Source organism: Benincasa hispida, chromosome 3 (genome assembly GCF_027475165.1).
Source record: "Benincasa hispida cultivar pf3 chromosome 3, pf3_genome.v1.1, whole genome shotgun sequence".
Taxonomy (NCBI): domain Eukaryota; kingdom Viridiplantae; phylum Streptophyta; class Magnoliopsida; order Cucurbitales; family Cucurbitaceae; genus Benincasa; species Benincasa hispida.
The window spans coordinates 23,471,788-23,491,593 of record NC_143480.1 but is presented as its reverse complement, the minus strand read 5'-3'; the positions used below and the strand labels follow the sequence as shown (position 1 = coordinate 23,491,593).

General features: G+C 30.3%; 1 protein-coding gene across 1 annotated transcript; it reads left to right on the top strand.

Moving 5' to 3' along the window:
* The first annotated feature begins 3,998 nt into the window (after positions 1 to 3,998).
* On the top strand, positions 3,999 to 4,773 carry LOC150037141 (uncharacterized). Its single transcript, XM_090312250.1, has one exon. The coding sequence runs from the start codon at positions 4,131 to 4,133 to the stop codon at positions 4,629 to 4,631; it is 501 nt and encodes a 166-aa protein (XP_090168376.1). The 5' UTR covers positions 3,999 to 4,130; the 3' UTR covers positions 4,632 to 4,773.
* Positions 4,774 to 19,806: the final 15,033 nt, after the last annotated feature.

Below are 19,806 nucleotides of genomic sequence, written 5' to 3'. Positions count from 1 at the left end.
TTGCAACAAAAAAGCTAATAAATATTAATGTTTGGTAAGCTCCATTTAAATGCCGAAAAATACATACAAAGCCAGACAAAAAAAAAAAAGGCATTACTCAGGTTTTTCTTACTTTTGTTTTTGCCATTCTTTAAGCACTTTGTAGTGGTCGAAATGCCATTTATTTATTTGTTTGGTCAAACCCTCACTTTGAAATACATTTTTAAATATTTAATTTAAAAAATAAGTGATTTTGAAAGTAATTAAAGTGTTTGATAGTCACTCAAAATAATTTTTTAAGTATATTTTGATCTTTTTTTTTTTTATCAAAAATATTTAAATAAAAATAATTTTTTTAAAAAATATTTTTTTCTTAAGTCAATCCAAATGAGTTCTTAATCATAAGAAAAATTGACCCATTAATTAAATTAAACACGGTTGGCTTTTCAAGTTTGAAATTGGACACAGTACACGGTGAGAGATCAAGAAAATTTCAACACAAGAATAGAAGCCAGTGGGTGACACCTTACAGAACTAGCATGTTTTTTTAAAACACCTAAAAATAATTTTTCTCGATCTATCTCGCGAGATCGACCATCGAGAATTTGTTAAAAAAACTAATTTTTTCTAACTTCTTGTTAAAAAAATTAACTTTTTCTAACTTATCGATTGCTTGGGGTCTTCTCGCTACGTTTAGTCTTGTTACACACCGAGATTTACTAATTTTTTTTTCATGTAATCTTTCCAAATCTTATATTATTTTCAAATATTCTATGAATTTGGTTATGTTTACTAAATATTATATCAACTTATTAGGTAATTTTTCAAATCTTTAGCATAAATTATGTTTTCACAATTATATGAATTTCCAAAATTTTAAATGGATTTTCCAATTATCAAAATAGATTTTTCAAATTGATTCAACATTTTTAAATTTTGGGAAATATCAAAATTTTTTAAAAATTGGGTAAGATTTGAGATATATATAGAATCGCAGTATTAATCCTGATCGAGATTCCACCCAAAAAGCTCAAATATATGAATCTCGATGTTAATTATGCCTGATATATAATCTCAGTGTTATTTTGCCCGAGATTAGCACGACGATGTATATAATCTTGATGTATAAAATGTGTCGAAAAAACCCCAAACAATAGATAAGTTAGAAAATGTTGATTTTTTATCTAAAATCTTGTGATCGATCTTGTCTGAGATAGATTTAGAAAAACTATTTTTACGAATTTTAAAAAAAAATGCTAGTTTTATAAGGTAAAAAAATTAAATGTATTATTTCTGAGAAAATTTAAAGTGTAAATGCTCTTTCATAATAAAATATGTTAAATTTCATTTTTGGCTATGTACTTGATACTTGTTTATTTTTAATCTTTATGTCATACTTTCAATAAATCACAAATTTAGCCTCTTCTATTAGTTTATTGTTTATTTTTTTAAAAAAAAAATTATCTATGAACCTTTCCATTCTAAAAGTTAAAAATATATTCACATAATGTATTTTCTTACTTGAAAATTATCATAATTATTATATGATAATTTCCCTATCAATTTCCATAAAAACAGAAATTAACTTTAAACGACAAAATTAAAATTTTATTAAAAATACATGATTAAATTGAACATTTAAAAATTGATGCACTAAAATTGAAGAAATTACAAAGTATAAAATGGTATTTTAAACTAAATATATATGTATATATATATGCTTTGTCATATATCGGTTTTGAGTTTTGACAAGGTCTTCCTTTCAAGTCTCTACCGTACACAAAAAATAAAATAAAATAAAGCCTCTATTTTGGAATTTTCTCTTAGAAGAATTAGACGTTTTGATCCAATAATATATATTTCTTTCACTGTTAAATTTGTAGTGATGCAAATTTAAAACATTTCGATACTTTGATTTGATTTTATTAGTTATAATTTTATACTTTGTAATTAAATGAAAGCATGTAAATTAAGGTCAATCAGTGGCTTGCAAAATGATATTAGAAGATCATTAAGGGATCTAAAGTAGTAATAATAATGTTTAATAAGATTAATGATTAAGTTAAGTTAATCAAGTAATCAGTTACGAGATCTGTTTTGCTTATTCTTGGTTTTTATTAATGGCACAACTAATTAATCACTTTTCTTTCCATTAATCCTACTGTACATCAGATCTCTTGTAATCATAATTGTATAGTCATTATGATTCATATAATTATCAAGACTTCTAAATTAATTAACATGACACTTTTATTTAACAAGAAAGTTAAATTATAAAATTGTGGTTTGGGTACAGTTTTAAAAAGTTTTACCATTTAATCCCTATGATTAGTCTTTCATAGTCTCTTTGAAAAATTAAAGTATTTTCTTCTGATTTTTCATCACTCTTAAATCTTATATACAATCAATTAAAAACAATTAAACAAATAGAACATATTAAGCTCATTGCGACTTAAATAGTTTAGCCAAACTTCACAACGATCCTTACAAACCATCAAATTCTATATGAAAATGTATTTAATTTGATCATGATATTTGTACATGCTATTTATCTCTTTTCTTTCCTTCTTTAGCAAATTCATTCATTAGTAAAGAGATCATTTAGTTCAATATTTAATAGTATCTTGAACTTAAAAAATATATAATAAATCTCAACTTTTAAATTTTGTGTTAAATAGGTCTACAAAATTTAAACATGTTTATTAAGTCACATAACTTAACTTCCAATAAATTTGTATCTATTAAAATTTTTTAGTCAATTAGAGATTTTAAAAATAATTACTCGTGTCCATCACATAGCTAGATACTAGCTAAGAAGGAAAATTACAAGACTAAGAAAAAACACCTTGCTATAACCTCTTTGAGCTAACAAATCCGCTGTCTTGTCCCATGACATAACAAGACTAAAATTTAAAGAACTAAGGGGGAGTTCCACAAATTTGAGATATACACCGCAAAATTCTCAAGAATACCAAATAGAAGGCTGAAAGTCACAAGATCCAATCTTGACCACTAAAATAAGTAATCAATAATCTAATCACACAAAGAGAAACATGAGCCAGAGGCTGAGATTCTACCTCATTTCTCTCACCCCATATAATCCAAGTCCCACAAAAATCACAATTTACTTCCAATGATATAGATAGTAGAGATGTCGTGGGGTTGGGATGTCATTCCTCATTACATCCCCGCTCCTCATTTCATTCCCCATCTTCGTGAAATTCTCCATGGGATCGGGACGGGATTCCCCGCAAGGAATTCGCGGAGATCGGGTTCCCCACGGAAAATTTTTTCCCCTTACTTTTTTTTTTATTTTGTAAAAAACTAATTAATTTAAATTGAGCAAATTTTAATTAAATAATTAACTTTATCATTAAACTGTTTATTATGGTAAGTTTTATATGACAATTTGAATTTAAAGATAAATTACTCAAATTTTTGTCTAAAAAAGTTAATTAATTTTTTTTTAGTAGAAAGAAAAAATATAAATCAAATTATTCACATATATAATCTAAATTTAAACATTCAAATTAAACATATTCATTATGTTTCAATAAATAATCAAATTTGAAATTTAAATGTAATATTTATATAATAATAATAACAACATAACATTAGATAACTATACTAAATAAATATGTAAAAGCTAATCGAAGCAGGGAAAGGGGCGGGGCGGGGACGGGGACGGGGAATGCATTCCCCGTCCCCGTCCCCGTCCCCATTTAGCTCACGGGAAATTTTTTTTTCCACTCCCTCCCTCATTTCCTGCCTAATTGGGGAATCCCTGCCCCCTTCGAGGCGGAGCCCACGAGACTCATCTCATGGAAAAATTGGACATCTCGAATAGAAAGTCAAGAGTAAGATTCATATTAAAGATATCCAACATTTATCAATTAAATAAAAGATAAATCATTTTGGTTAAAAAAATAAGTAGGAGTACCTTTATTTATATTATCTTTCTCAAAACTCTACATAATAATAGTCTTTGACACATTCCTCATTCCCCCAAACTCCATCTCTATATATACACACACACACAAACACTACGACCATTCCCAATTCAAACTTCCTCCGATTCCCACTCACCGGCGATTTCAGATTTTCAGACATCCACGGCGGCGCGTACGTCGCAAAAAAAAGTAACTAATAAAATGGAGAAAACAAAAAAGGGGGATCAAGGGAAGAATATGAACAAAGGAAACAAATTGAGCCAACTAGCAAAAGCCTCGAGCCGGCTGTTGTCCAAAGTCCGAGATTTCTACATAAGAAGCCTCACGGACTGCTCCAACCACCTGGACTATGGGATGGCGCTGAGCGGGCCGGGCGGTCAGCTGCCCACCCATCTACCCAGGAGTTACAGCGTGGGGTCCACCGCCTCCAGCCACGGTGGCGATGACTATAGTGAGCTTATGAGAGCGGCGTCGATTCGGAGCTTGAGCAAGAAGGTGGAACCCGATTTGGAGGCAAAGAAATCGCCGATGAGAGGCGAACCGAAGAACGTGCCGAGGAGCCAGAGCGTGGGGATTGGGAGAATTGACGAAGACAAAACTTATGAATTTGAAGAGGAATTCAAGGTGAGTAATTTCAATAATGCGTACCCCAGAAGCAAAAGCTATGCTGTTCATAGAAGATCATCAAGACGGGTGTATTGAAATTCAAACTTATTAATTCTATAGTGTGATTAATTAATTTTGATATTTTGATGTTCTTGGAAGAATTATTCTATAGTGTCGTGATTAAAATATATATGTATATCGAATTAAAGAAATTGCTATAAATATTCTTGTAGCAGCATCCTCGTTTTATAATGTTTCAAATCGATCGAAGTCGCAAGAAGAAAGAATCTATATTGGAGAGGCAGAGAGTTGAAATTGGGACGTGCCGGCCGATTATTGCTTATTTTTTTAAAATCTCCGATTGCAACGCGCTCATCCATTGAAATTGCAATTGCAAATTAATTCAAATGAAAAAAGTCTGGACTTTAATTTTAAAATTATTAATTGGATGAGTTGAATTTTGGATTTGTGTCAAAGAAAGGAGAGAAACTCTCTCGTATCGCATGCTCAAGCTCAACAACGTACTACGAACTACCACACTTGCCATTTGATTTCAATATTCAGGAATTTCAGCAATCATTTATAAAAAAAAGTCAATTAACTTAAATTTACTATAATATTTACTATATTTAGATGTGGTTTGATATTTATTTATTTTTTATTTTTAAAAATTAAGCATATTATTCTCAATTTATTATAATATTTTTGTGTCTTTTCTTTAATATAAAAGTTGAATTCTTAGAAAAATTCCAAAAACAAAAAATAAATTTTCAAAAATTTTCAAAACTTAACTTAGTTTTTGAAAATATTGATAAAAAGTAGATATAAAATAAGAAATTTAAAAATGAAATGGTGTTTATAGCTAGGTTTAATTTTCAAAAACTAAAAACTAAAAACAAAATGCTTATCATACGGAGTTTTATTTATTTTGTAATCCAATCTATTGGTTAAAATATTATTTTAGTCATGGTACTTTATTCAATTTTAGTCTCGTACCTTAATATGTTAAATTTTAATCACTGTATTTACAATAGATCTTTAGCCTATTTGACTTGGTTATCGATGATTTCTCTAAAAACATTTTATTACCTAACTTCTTTTAGTATAAATTTTGAAAACATATTCGTGTATAATATTTTTCTGCATACAAATTATTATAGTTATTTAATCAATTTTCATAAAAATTAATTTTGAAGTTATAAATGTAATATTTATCAAAAGTACAAGAGATGAAAATAATTTGAAAGTGGACTAAAATGGTACAAACCTCAAACCATTGCCAAAATGATATTTTGCTGGTTTTGTATATATTTTTTTAAATGATTCAACGCATTCTTTTAATTAAAAAAATGAAATGGTTTTAAAATTTAAAGTATTAGTCAATGAATTTAATTTTTGAACAATAAAACCATTAATTAAAGCTTCCTTCTAAAAGCATCAACCTATATATTCATGTTTATACAGATAAAAAAGATTATAAGATAAGATAAAGAATGATTATAAAAACAAAAGGATTCAATATATATCATTGGTTGTATGTTAAGCTAAGAAAATAAATAAATAATGATATTTTGATTTTTTAAAATTCAAATGGATATTAAATTAAATTTCTAATGGATGTTATAATTAATTTTGTGTCTAATCATTTAATTTTAACAAATGTCCATGAAGTTTTAATTTTGTAATAGGTCATTCTTGATTTTTATTATTTCTTTTTGTATTTAATAGATACTTGGAACTTATAATTTTTTTTTTGTCTAATATGCAACTTTTAAGTTTACATATCTATTATATTCACCATTGGAAAGTTTATGACTTTCTTAACTAGGACCCACCATTCAATTTTACATTTAATTGATTTATTAATTTAACTTTTTTAAGTAAAAAATTTATTAAACACAAAATAAAAAAAGATGAAATTTTGTTCAGGTACCTATTAAAAAAATTGAAAATTTAAAGATTTGAAATATATTTTCTGACGTTCCTGAGTCTATTAAACATAAACGAAGTTCATCGAGTGAATGATTTTTTTTAGTACACATTTAGGGATCGATATATTCTATGAAGCACAGATACTTCATGTGAGGTAAAAAATCAATATCAAACACGTATCAGATACCGATCAAAATATGTATTTGACACGCGATTTGATATATCTATACTTCCAAATACTTTCCATATCTGACACGCGGTTTGACGTATCTATTTCTATGTGTACTTTTTTTTTTAAGAAAAAAACGCAAGTAACTCATAATCTAATTTTTCCCAAGTAACTCATAATCTAATCTTTCCCAATCTAAAATTAACCTATTTAAAAAACTCACCCAAAACTGAAAGAAAAATAAATAAATAACGGACCAAATCCTATACTAGAATCATCTAATCTCCATCTTCACATTTGAGTCCCCACAAAGTCCTTCTCCCTCTAATCTTCTTCTTCTTCTTTGCAATATGAGTCACTTTTCTATTGCATTTTATTAATTATTGTACTTCAACATCTTAGATGTTGTTTTTTTTATATTGTATTTCAGTGTTTGTATTCTATTTTGTGCTATTATTATTAACTTGTATGCTAAATTTATCTATATCCTAGATTTTTTTTAAAGAAGAAGATGTGTATTTTCAACGTATTAGTATCCTCGTTTTTTAGAAATATATATATTAAAAAAATATATAAAAAATGACGTATCCTTAGACGTATCCGTATCTTAGTTTTTTTAAAAATTGACGAATCATCGTATCCGTATCGTATAACCGTATCTGTGTCTGTGCTTCATAAGATATGCTATTATTGTTGTTATTATTATTATCCTTATCATTATTCTTGTGGCTAAAGGATTAGCCTAATTATAAATAAGTCAATAAATAATAGATAAGTAAATAAATCTATATATATATATATAAAAGAATGAATTATTCTTTCATCTAAAAGAAAGGGATTTTAAAAAAAAAAAAAAAAAGAAGAAGAAACGACTTTATAGAAAGGTTGATGACAATAATATAATATTCTTATGAATAGGGAAATACGCAATCCTAAATTCAACGAGTTTTGCCATTAAAGTTTTCTTCTTTTGAAGAATATTATAAACTTTTATGACTAAGTTGTGTCATATCAAATTTTGCTATAAAAAATTTAAAAGCATTTCCATGGAGTAAGCAACTTTTTAAATTAAAATTTACAGTAAATTGACTATTTCCATGAATCAAAGTCCAACTATTATTTTTTTCCGAGATCAAATTGACTATTTCTATAAAATAAAGTCCGACTATTACAGATTTTGAATGAATGTAATTAAATTTTCGTTAGGTTTTAATTGTTCCCCTAAACTTCCAAAACTTTCAACTTTGCTCTTAATTTAAAATTGAAAAGTAGTAATACTTACTAAAATGAGTATAACCAATAATTGAACACCCGTAACTGCAAGTATACATGTTAAGTTTTAATATAATGATCAATGGACATCAACACAGATATTAGATATGTTTGGATTGCATTTTCAAATATTTAATTTAAAAAATAAATCATTCTTCCAGAAATTGAAGTATTTGATAACTATTCAAAATAGCTTTTCAAATATATTTTAATCCGTTTTTACCAAAAGTATTTAAATAAAAATAAATTTTTTAAGAACATTTTTTTTCTCAAGTCAATCTAAACGTCCAGGTCACAAATATGGAAGAAACAGGTATTTTCATGACTCTACCACCCAGTCAATTCTGTTCCACTTAATCTCTATTTCATGGCCACATCTTTTTCCGGCTAAGGAATGGGAAACCGCGAGGGACTAACAAGTTCAGTAAGTAAAATAGGGGTAGGGGCTTTGTTTGGGGGAGCAATTCCCCTTCCCTTCCTTTGGAAGAACCGAACCTGACAGACACATCTTTTTCCTTTTGGGAGGGTACTCCGACTAAAGAGAAGAGAAAGGAAAGGAGGCATTCGTCAGCGTAGGAAGGCCCACCGAGCGAAGCTCGAAGGTAGGAAAGCAAACCCTAAAGTAAGGAAAGGTAGTCCGAAAGGGCGGATCCTTTTCTACTAAAATGGATGTAGGCTTAACTAAAGTCCAATGCAGGTTGAACTCATCCCATTAGAATCCAACAGAAAATGTTCGAAGAATCAGCTGCCTCTCCTCTTCTGGACTCTTCTCTCTCTATGGTTGATTTTCTATTTCACAGTAATCCAATTTTATTGAGATAGTGAAACCAACAATAGAATTAAGAACGAAATTTTCATTTGAATAATAAAATATTAAAAGACATATCAATGGAGAAAAGGCACTTCTAAGAAATTGATTTCCCCCATGCATACAAAGCCAAAAATTTTCTACTCCCATTCGATACACTAGAAAAAACCAAAATCGAGCATGCAATCATATATAAGTTAATGGAGAGATCATGATTTTTAAAATCTCGCTTAATAATCCTTCGATGTTTTGTTTTTTATTTTTTAAAAATAAACATATAAATACTGTTCCATCTCTAGATTTGTTTGCTTTATTTTTAAAAATAATTAATTTATGGTAAAAAATAGAGGAAACAATCATAATTTTCGAAACTAAAAATAAGAAACAAAATTATTACCAAATATGGTTTAAAATATTAAAAATCAAATTGTGATTCATCTTGTATTAAATAAAATTACAGTATACTAATTAGCTTAATATAATTTCCAAGAATTTAATAAAATCTTTTTTAATAGGGGTGGAAACTGTTCGGTTCGATTTGATTTAGCCTTAATATGTGGAACCAATGCAGTTTGGTTTGGTTTTAAATTCGATTTTGGTATTTTAAAAAAATCTACATTATATTTTTTAAATTAAAAAACAGTTTGGTTCATTTCGATTTTAAATTCGACTTTGTTCTTCAAATTAGAACGGTTATATATATATATATATAAAGGTTAAAAACGATCTGGTTTAGTTTCAAAATCACGAAATTGAAACTGAACGAAACCAAATTAATTCAATTTCAAAATTTCTTCAAACTGAACCGAATCGTATTTTTTGGTTTTATTGAGTTTTCAATTCGATTTGATTCGATTTTTGTGGTTTGAATGGTCATCCCTAACTTTTTTTTGTGATCACCTGAATACACAACATGGATTGGATTGTACAAACTTTTTGAAAAAAATTGAAACAGGACAGGATCTTGAGAGAAAATTTAGAGGGTTCTTTCAATGAAGAAATGTTGACTATCCTTGTAGGGATTTAGAGCATAATTTTTGTCAATAATAAAAATTATATTTTAATAGTTATATATATCAATGTACACATATAACTTGTTTGAATGTCAAATCTCCTGCAAATCTACAATTATATTCAAATTTCTGACATAAAAAGTATATGCTGTAATCAAGAAGTGTTTAGCTATTTATGTAATTTAAGCTACACCTATTTTTTATATGTTTTCAATTGTCCAATTATAATTTTCTCTTTTACTTGTACGGAAATTACAATGAACAAAATCAAACTAAAATAAAATTTAAACTTTTATTAAAATTTATGGTTAGCCTCCAGACCTTTTAAGTTCTTGGTTTGATGGCCAATTTAAGCATAGTTCAACTAGAAAAATATATACACTCAATCAAGAGATCAAATATTTGAATCTTCCATCCCATTGAATTGAAAAAAAAAAAGAAAATTCTTAAATTGACTCTATGATGTTCAATAAGTTTTGAACTTTGGATGATCAAACCATCAACTTTTAGAATGATAATTAATGTCTTATCCACTAAGCTATACTTAATTGACAAGTTCATAAAATAATTAGACACAAAATTAAAAATTACGAATTAGGTACTTTACAATAAAAATATATTTTTTTTTAAGAAAAGCAACATAAAAAGTAAAACCCAAACAACTACATGATAAAAACTTGAGTCATATGCATATTAAACTACTCGAGATAAGGGGTCTGAAGGATTATAGACTCTCAATCCTCCAAAAGGCATACAAACAACAAAGTGAGCCAACTTCATTTTGGCTACGGTGAACATGAGAGAAAGTAACCACTCTCATTCAACCACCTCAATCCTTAGCCTCAGTAATAAAAGAAGAGACATTTGTCAAATCAACAGCATCACCATTCAAAAGACTGACGATTTTCAAACAATCAAAATCCACCAAAACATTTGAAATCGTAAAAAGGAAATACTCTCCAACCTAGCACATATCACTTCACTTCAAGAATTTTCACCTCCTTATGAGATGAACTTCAATCTAGAAAGTCAAACACGCCCCACGTGGTCTTGGAGCATCCAATCTAGGATACTCAAGATTGTAATAGGATTCCAAGCAAAAATCAATATTCAGTTCCCAACATGACATAGCAAGAGGTTCCATCGTATCCTTGGAGAGGTTTTCCAGAGAGAGTCGACTTCTTGCCTTTGCCATCAGTACCTAATCCACCATTTCGAATCTCAAGTATAAATTTGTGAATTGAATCATTAATAGATTCCAAATCAACTTATTTGTTTCATGCCTCCCAAATTTGCCAAGATACCTTTTAAACTTCAGGACCTATATAACACAAACATAGTTTTATTGTTATCATTATTATTTTTAATTTTTTGTAAAACGAAAACTTGAGAGACTAACTTATAATAATTTAATAAGGGATATTATATATATTACCTCATACTTGTCAAATTACCTATAAATAGTAGAATTTGGTGGATTTAAGAAAACACACAGGTTAAAAGAAATGATTGGAGAATGAGAAATTTAGATTTCCATAAAGTCCATAATTTTCCTATTTTCTATAATATATTTTATTTTATTTATTTATTCCAAGAATTATTTATTTAGCTATTTTATATTATTTGTTTTTATATTATATTTTCTTCATATTTGTGTTTTCGTTATGCTTCTAAATTTTACAACACATTATCAGCATGTGCTCCTATCATTTTCCTCGCTAAAGTAGACCTTAAAAGTATGTTGTTTTCTCCCTCCTCATTATAATTAATAAATGTTTATTTTGCGTATTTGGTATATAATAAAATTTTAATATAAATATAATGTCTTGTGATAGTGTTACCATGACAAATCTTACAAAATTAGAATTTGTAGAATTTTATATTAATGGTAATAATTATTTGTCATGAGTGTTTGATGCCAAAATACAGCTGGAATGCTATAAAAATATGATCATAAAAAACAATTATTTTTCTTAAAGCTCGTTACGAAAAGATGCACTAAAGGCTCCAAGATTTGAAATCAATATGTTAGAAAAGATATTTTTTTTACATTTCGTGTCTCGGATATATTCCTGCAGTAGCAATACCGAGAGAAATATTCTAAAAAGTATTATGAACTTATCTAACATCTTCTTGTGACTGAACAAAATAACAAATTATTGATTAAAAAAAATCACGAATCTCAGCCAACTAGAGTAACAACATTCCTGAAGTGAATGTTGTGAAATTTAATACTTATAGATGAAAAAATCATGAATCTCGACCAACTGGAACAAATCATTTTCTAAAGTGAATGTTATGAATTTTAATAATCGTGGTCGTAGTCGAGGTCAAGACTGCGGTAGAGGGAGAAATAAGTATTCTTTTCATGGTGGTCGTGATAATCATCTAAATTTCAAAAAGAAGCACATGAAATAATGATTATAAAGAAAAAGCTCCACAAGATAATAATTCAAGAAAAAATAAAATTGTGGAAGCAAGATTTGCCTAGCAGGATAATAATATATTTGACACATCCAATATGATAAATTTAGATGTAACAGACTTGATGGTATAGCAAATGCTTCTTTTAATTTTGAAAATATCCGGGAATAATGTTTTCTTCAGAATCTATCTTTCATGTTATTTTTAGCTAAGAATAAACTTTTAATATTCTAAGTTGCATTTCTCTTATTCTGATTATTTTGTTTAATGAAGAAGCATGAGCAGTTTTCATATGTTGATTGAATAAAAAATGAGCAATGAGGATATATGTCTAGAAGGCAGTGCAACTACGCATACAATATTTACGAGTATAAAATATTTTTTTTTTCAAATTTACAATGTTGGAAGCAAAAGTCAATACAATATCGTGTTTTACAAATTTAATCAAAGGATTTGGAAAAGAAAATATTATTTTTCCTAGAGAAACAATATTTATAATTGACAATGTATTGTTCTCTAGTCAATCAAAGAGAAATTTACTAAGTTTTAAAGATATACATTGCAATGGTTATCATAATGAGACTGATAAAAAGAATAAGATAGAGTATCTTTATATCATAGCTACCGTCTCACATGAAAAACGTATACGGAAAAAGTTGTTTAGTTTATCTTCTAGATTATATTATACTCATACACGAGTAATTGAAACATATGCAATAATAAACCTGAAGTTCATGAATCTAGACAAATTTACCATTTGGCATGACCGATTGGGTCATCTAGGGTATATAATGATGAGAAGAATTATTGAGAACTCACATGGACATCCTTGAAGAGCCAAATAATTCTTCAAATTAATGAATTATCATGTGATGCTTGCTCTCAAGGCAACTTAATAATTAGACCATCACTAGCTAAAGTGGAGATAATCACCACGAATTTATGGTGATATATGTGGACCTATTAACCCCCCAAGTGGACCATTTAGATATTTTATGGTATTAATAGACACATCCCGTAGATGGTCACACGTGTGCTTATTATCAAGTCAAAACCTTACATTTGCAACACTAGAAGAATTTCGGGCTTTAATGTCGGTTTAAACCGACATTAAACATAGTATTATTAAAGCCCTTTAATGTCGGTTGTCTTTAATGTCCGCTTTAAACCGACATTAAAGGGCTTTAATAACACTGTCTTTAATGTCGATTGCAACCGACATTAAAGCCCTCTAATGAAATTTGCAACCGACATTAAAACCCTCTAATGAAATTTGCAACTGACATTAAAACCCAGAATCTATCCCTTTTTTTAAATTTCGTTGCCAAATCCATTTTCTTGGTCAAAAAGTATAACATGACACATCATCATCGAACACTGTGGCTATGACATATTATTTATGTATGGATTGTAAATCTATTACATTTAATCCACAAATTCTGATATAAAATTATAATTTAAAAGGCCGTACAATAATTCAGCCCTTGAAAACACAAATTACAAGTATACAAACATTATGAGTTTACTATCCCTCTCCAATTGGTAAGTATGGATCCCTTCTAATTCTTCTTGAAGAGATCCCCCCCAGCTTCAGCAATGTCTGATTATAGGCATCTTTGTCTGATCACTTTTGTTCAAAGGATCACAAATAAAAAAAGTTTAAGACAAAGGATTGAAAGTGAAAATGTGATCAGAATTGATATTCAACTAACCGTGTTTATTGGAAATGTGTATAAATGGTATATTCAAGGAAAAATTCTTTACTAGAGTTCCCCAAGAAAAAGCATAAAGAAGTTGCGAAACCAAATCTTTACTCTTTTGTTGTACCTGCAAAACAAGAAAACTCAATAATTGAATAAATGAGAGAATCTTCTTTGTAAAACTGTGAGTCATGAACTAAAACTTATTAAAACTGTGAGTCAAACATTCTTTTATTATATTTAATTAGCATAATGCACATATTCTCAAGCCAATCAATCGTTTAGTTCCTGCAACTATCGCTTAGCTCTAGCAGCCTATCGTGTAACTCAATCGTTTAGTAAATGATCTTGCGCATAGGCTATCGTTTAGCTACCGCGCCCATCGTTTAGCGCTGACGCCATAGTCTAACACATTCGCCTATCGCTTAACATCATCGCCTATCGCTTAGCCTTCCGCCTATCATGTAGTGCATCTACACATTGTCTAGCACAGCACGACTATCGTCTAGCGCTCATGCCCATCACGTAGTGCCATCGTGTAATCTATCACTTAGCACCCACACATCTGTTATACGATCGTCCAGCACTAGCCTACACGATCGACGATTGTCCAGCGCCCGCCTACACGATCGTCCAGCGCTCGCGCATCTACTATACGATCGTTCAACGCTCGTCTACATGATCGAAGATCGTCCAACGCCCACCTACATGATCGTCCAGTGCCCGCGCATATCTACACGATTGTTTAGCGCATCGCTTAGCTCCGCACATCTACTATATGATCGTCTATCTCATCGTTTAGCTCCCTGCATTGCTACACGATCGCCTACCTCATCGTGTAGCACTACCCATTTGCTACACGATTGTTTACCTAGCGCCTTACGCTTAACATTTCGCTTTTGCTGCTCTTGCTCACGCATACCCAACGCAGGAGCAACTCTTGGCAACACCTCTTGCCAATACTTCAACAAATGTATCATATACAACAAAACCATTAATCAAATCGAATTTCAAAGGCCATAGACACATAAAAAGGCCCAAATATAGGAGCAGAGAGATATATTGAAGTGAAACCGCAACTCTTTCATTGAGACATTTACACAAACAGTTGAGAGGCGTAACATAAGAACAAATTTTTTTGTGAGTTTAAGAGAGGAAAGAGAAAAAGAGCATACTGATCTGGACGAACGACGAACGATGAACTTCAGATCTTCAGATCTGGACTTCAAATCAAACAACGAACAATGGCACACGGATCTGGGTGACTGGGTGCGGCCGATGACGGACGAATGAGAGAATCTACACCACAGACGACTGGGTGCGACTTCAGATCCGAGCTAGATCTACACCACGATAGACTCCACGATCGATGGACGAATGGCAAGGGTTTGGAAGAGAGAAGTGAGAAAGAAGGGGGTCTAAAGAGGGAAGTGTGAGAATGAGAGGAAAAAGAAAATAGGGGGAGAATGAAGAGGGAAAAATTAAGCGGGTCTTTAATGTTGGTTTAAAACCGACATTAAAGATCCTTTTTTTTTAAAAAAAATAAAACCGACATTATACATCCGATTTCATTTTTTTCAATCGACATTAAAGCCCAAAATTCTTGTAGTGTAAGATTACTTGCTCAAATAATTAAGTTAAGAGCAAAATTTCCTAATTATACAATTATGACCATTCGTCTTAAAATATTGGTGAATTTACATCCCAAGCTTTTGATAATTATTATATGTCAATAGGGATAAGTGTTGCACATCCTGTAGCTTATGTTCATAAACAAAATGGTTTAGCTGAATCATTTATAAAATATTTGTAGTTAATTATTAGACCACTACTTATGAAAGCTAAGCTTCTTACTTCTGTATGGGGTCATGCTATTTTGCATGTTTCGTCACTTGTATGCATTAAGCAATAGCTTATCATAAGTACTCGCCATTACAATTAGCTTATGATCATGAGCCAAATATTTTCCATTTGAGAATTTTGGATGTGCAATATACGTTCCAATTGCTCCACCACAACATACTAAGTGAAGGGATTGAATCCCGTAGCGGAAGCGTTTAGTCGCTTGTGGCCCAATTTTTGTTATAAAATAAATATAGAACAGTGAAGGAAAAATAAACATGCTTTCTACAAGAATGAAAAAAGATTATACCTTTGTAGAATCTCTTCAATGTTTCTTCTTCTGGTCTTGGTAAACTACAACACGTTCTAAATAGTGTGACACGACAAAGATCTTCTCAACTATCCTCTTTGGATAAAGAGGATGGTGGGATCCTTCTTGGAAGTTAAAGGAATATATGTAAGGTTTGGTAAAGAACTTTTTCTGAAGTAAGTGAGAACCAAGGGAGTGAAATATTATACAATGGGGATAATTCTGCCGAGGAAAAAACTGAGAACAAATTCTCAACTTCTTCATATTTAATACATGGGGGAATTGTAACTCCGTCCCCACCTCACTACTCCATTCCCCTATAATGTAGGGGAGTTAATCCATGTTAATTAAATGTATTTAATTAAAAAAAGATAAATTATTAATTAAATTAAATTAAATTGATTAAATCTTACTTAATCAATCTAATTAAATATTTAAAATAATGTACATAATCTCTCTTAACCTATAGTTTTAATATCAATCTCAATTCACATTAGTTTTAAATCTATAGTTTAAATATAAATCTAATTCATATTAAAGTAATATTTGAATCTTATTCAAATATTAATATTTTCATATTATGTAATTTAATTTGGATCTTATTCAACTTTAATTGTATATTATAATGTATCAATATATATTATATTAATTGTACTATATACAGTTTATCCCTTAAAACAATTTGAACATTTTAAATTTCTTCCAATTTAAAATCCTTATTGAGTATATTTATGAGCTAGCAAAGAAACCTAATGGGCTTACAATTATAAGCTCCAATTATTCATAATTAATTTAATAAACTCTTTAATTAAGTTAATTATCACTCATTAACTATGGGGCACTCCACTAAAGGCCCATAGTTGCACTCATATGAAATGCAGTATATTTATATGTCCATTGAATTAATCATATTTTGTAAATCAACCTTTCACAAATTATTCGTAATTATTGTTTTACGCCTGTGATTGTCTATTGTAACTCAAGTACCACTGATTCTCTAATAAACAAAATCCCCTTCGGGTCAATAAGAGGGTGAGACATCATTGTTCAAGTCCCATAGTCAGACTTAAGGGAATAATCTGTCTACTTTCCCTAAAGTCAGGAAGGAGTGAATTCTATCTTATGTAGCTATGTTCCCAGCTCTTCACTATGTACCATTCCTAAAATGGTACACATATTGAGTCGGTAGCTAAGGACACTTTCACCCATACAAATCAAAGAACGACCCTTATGAGGATGAGTTCAAAACTTATTTAGGATTGAGATCGAGTTACATGGTTATTGTTTGAAATATGAATCTCTTCAATTAACGGTGTTACAAAGAGAGATTATATTTTGTGGTTCGATCTTATACAAGCTCACTATATAGGATATCCCCACTTGCATGTCATTACACAAACGATCTAGATCAAATCGCTTGTAAAACTTACAACTGTTGTAACATTTAAAAGTGGGTCATATCATCGTGTTACCAAGATAAGGTACCAAGCCTTATCCATATACATAGACCTTTCATGTTATTCCTTGAACACGATTCAATCATATGTCAACCACATATTGTTCAAGTTACATTAAAATACCTCGGATCTTAGTTTATTGGATTTTGAATTATGCAAATAATAGAATATTTTATTCATTCAATAAACACTTATTTATTTATTAAAAAATCTGTTTACAAATTTTCACAGACTACTAGATTTAGACATAAAATCTAACAATCTCCTACTTAACCTAAAGTTAGTGGGATGTACAAACATATAAAAGACAAATACAATAAACTAGTGCATACAATATACCCAGCCATATCTTTCGCTTGCTCTAGTCTAAGTGATACATATCTCGTAAACTTAGACCCTCTAGATGACCCTCGAACATTTTAGCCATGATAGTCATTGTAAATGGATCAACAATATTGTGCTTTGATGCTTTTTGTGTAACGATCACGTCCCCTCGTTGCACAACCTCCTGTATCAGATGATACTTTCGTTCTATGTGCTTTCCTCGTTTATGGTTTCGAGGTTCCTTTGAATTTGCCACATCACCATTGTTGTCACAATAAAGGGTGATAGGTAAAGACATATTTGAAACAACTTCCAAATAGAAAAACTTTTTTAATCACATTGCTTCCTTAACAGCTTCACAAGCAGCTACATACTCTGCCTTTATAGTAGATTAACAACACAACCTTGTTTTATGTTGCGCTAGACCACAGCTCCTTCATAAGAGTGAACACTGATCATGGTGTGGATTTCCTAGAATTCTTATCAATCTGAAAATCAGAGTAAGTATATCCTGTAAGGATCAAATCCTTAACACCATACACAAGCATATAATATCTCAGGATACTTAAGGATTGTCTTTACTGTCGTTTAGTGATCAAATTATGGATTAGATTCCTACCGACAATCCCAATTGCATAGCATATGTTAGGTCTTGTACACAACACGACATACATAAGGCTGCCTATAGCCGATGCATATAGAATCCGTCTCATTTTCTCAACTTCTTGAGGTGTCTTAGGATATTCCTTAGGCAAGGTAATCTCATGCCTAAAAGGTAAATTACCTTCCTTGGAAGCTAACGTTATGTTCTTGCGATTTCTAATAATTTGAATACCAAGAATATATTGTGCTTCTCCCAAATCTTTCATTTGGAATTGAACAAATAGCTATTTTTAATATCAAGAAATCATATATCATTCTCAATAAGTTGGATATCATCTACGTACAATACTAGAAAAGTAATGGTACTTTTGATGATTTTCGTGTAAACACAAGGTTCATCAACATTTTGTTCAAAGCCATAAGATTCGGTTGCATTATCAAACTTTATGTTCCAAGATGTGGATGCTTACTTCAATCATAATTGGACCATTTTAGCTACAAACTTTTTGTTCTTGGCCTTTTTTTATGAATATCTCTGGTTGATTTATGTAGATATTCTCATCAAGATTGTCATTCTGAAAGGCAGTCTTGACATCTATTTGCCATGTTTCATAGTCAGAATATATGGCAATGGATAAGAGAATGTGAATAAACTTTAACATGGCAACAAGAGAAAAGGTTTCTTCATAATCAACTCTTTCTACTAGGTATAACCCTTTGCCATAAATCTTGCTTTGAAGGTTTGAACCTTTCCATCTACACCTATTTTCCTCTTGTAGATCCATTTGAAACCTATAGATTCTACCTCATCAGATAGATCTACAAGGTCCTAGACTGGATTGGAATACTTAAATTCCATTTCAAGATCCATAGCTTTGACCCATTCATCTCTGCAATATCTTCCATTGCCTGTTTAAAAGATAATGGAAACTTAATGCCATCATCAGATATGATGACTAGGCTTCTGTTAAACCCATATATTGCGTTGGATGGGATATAGGCCTCTCACAACGACGAGGCTTTCTCAACTCTTGAGAAGAATTTTTTTACTAGATGTGCTAGCACCATCAACAACTCTCGTTGATGTACTCGCATTATCAACATCACTTATTGTACTGTTATTCATTGGAAATTTCACTTAAAATTAATTTACTGCTTAGTCTGTGATCTCTTATATGATCTTCCTCTAAGAACGTGCCGTTCGATGTAAATATCTCGTTCTTTTTAGGATCATAAAAAAGACTACTCTTGCTTTCTTTGGAATAGCCTACAAATAGACATACCAGTTGTGGTTGATGCCCAAAATCTCATGGATCCTATAGTTTGTAATTGTAATGTACATACATCTTATTTATCTGATAAAATCTTAGGCATTTTATTTGACATTTAATAGCATTAACTCACAATACCAATAAAC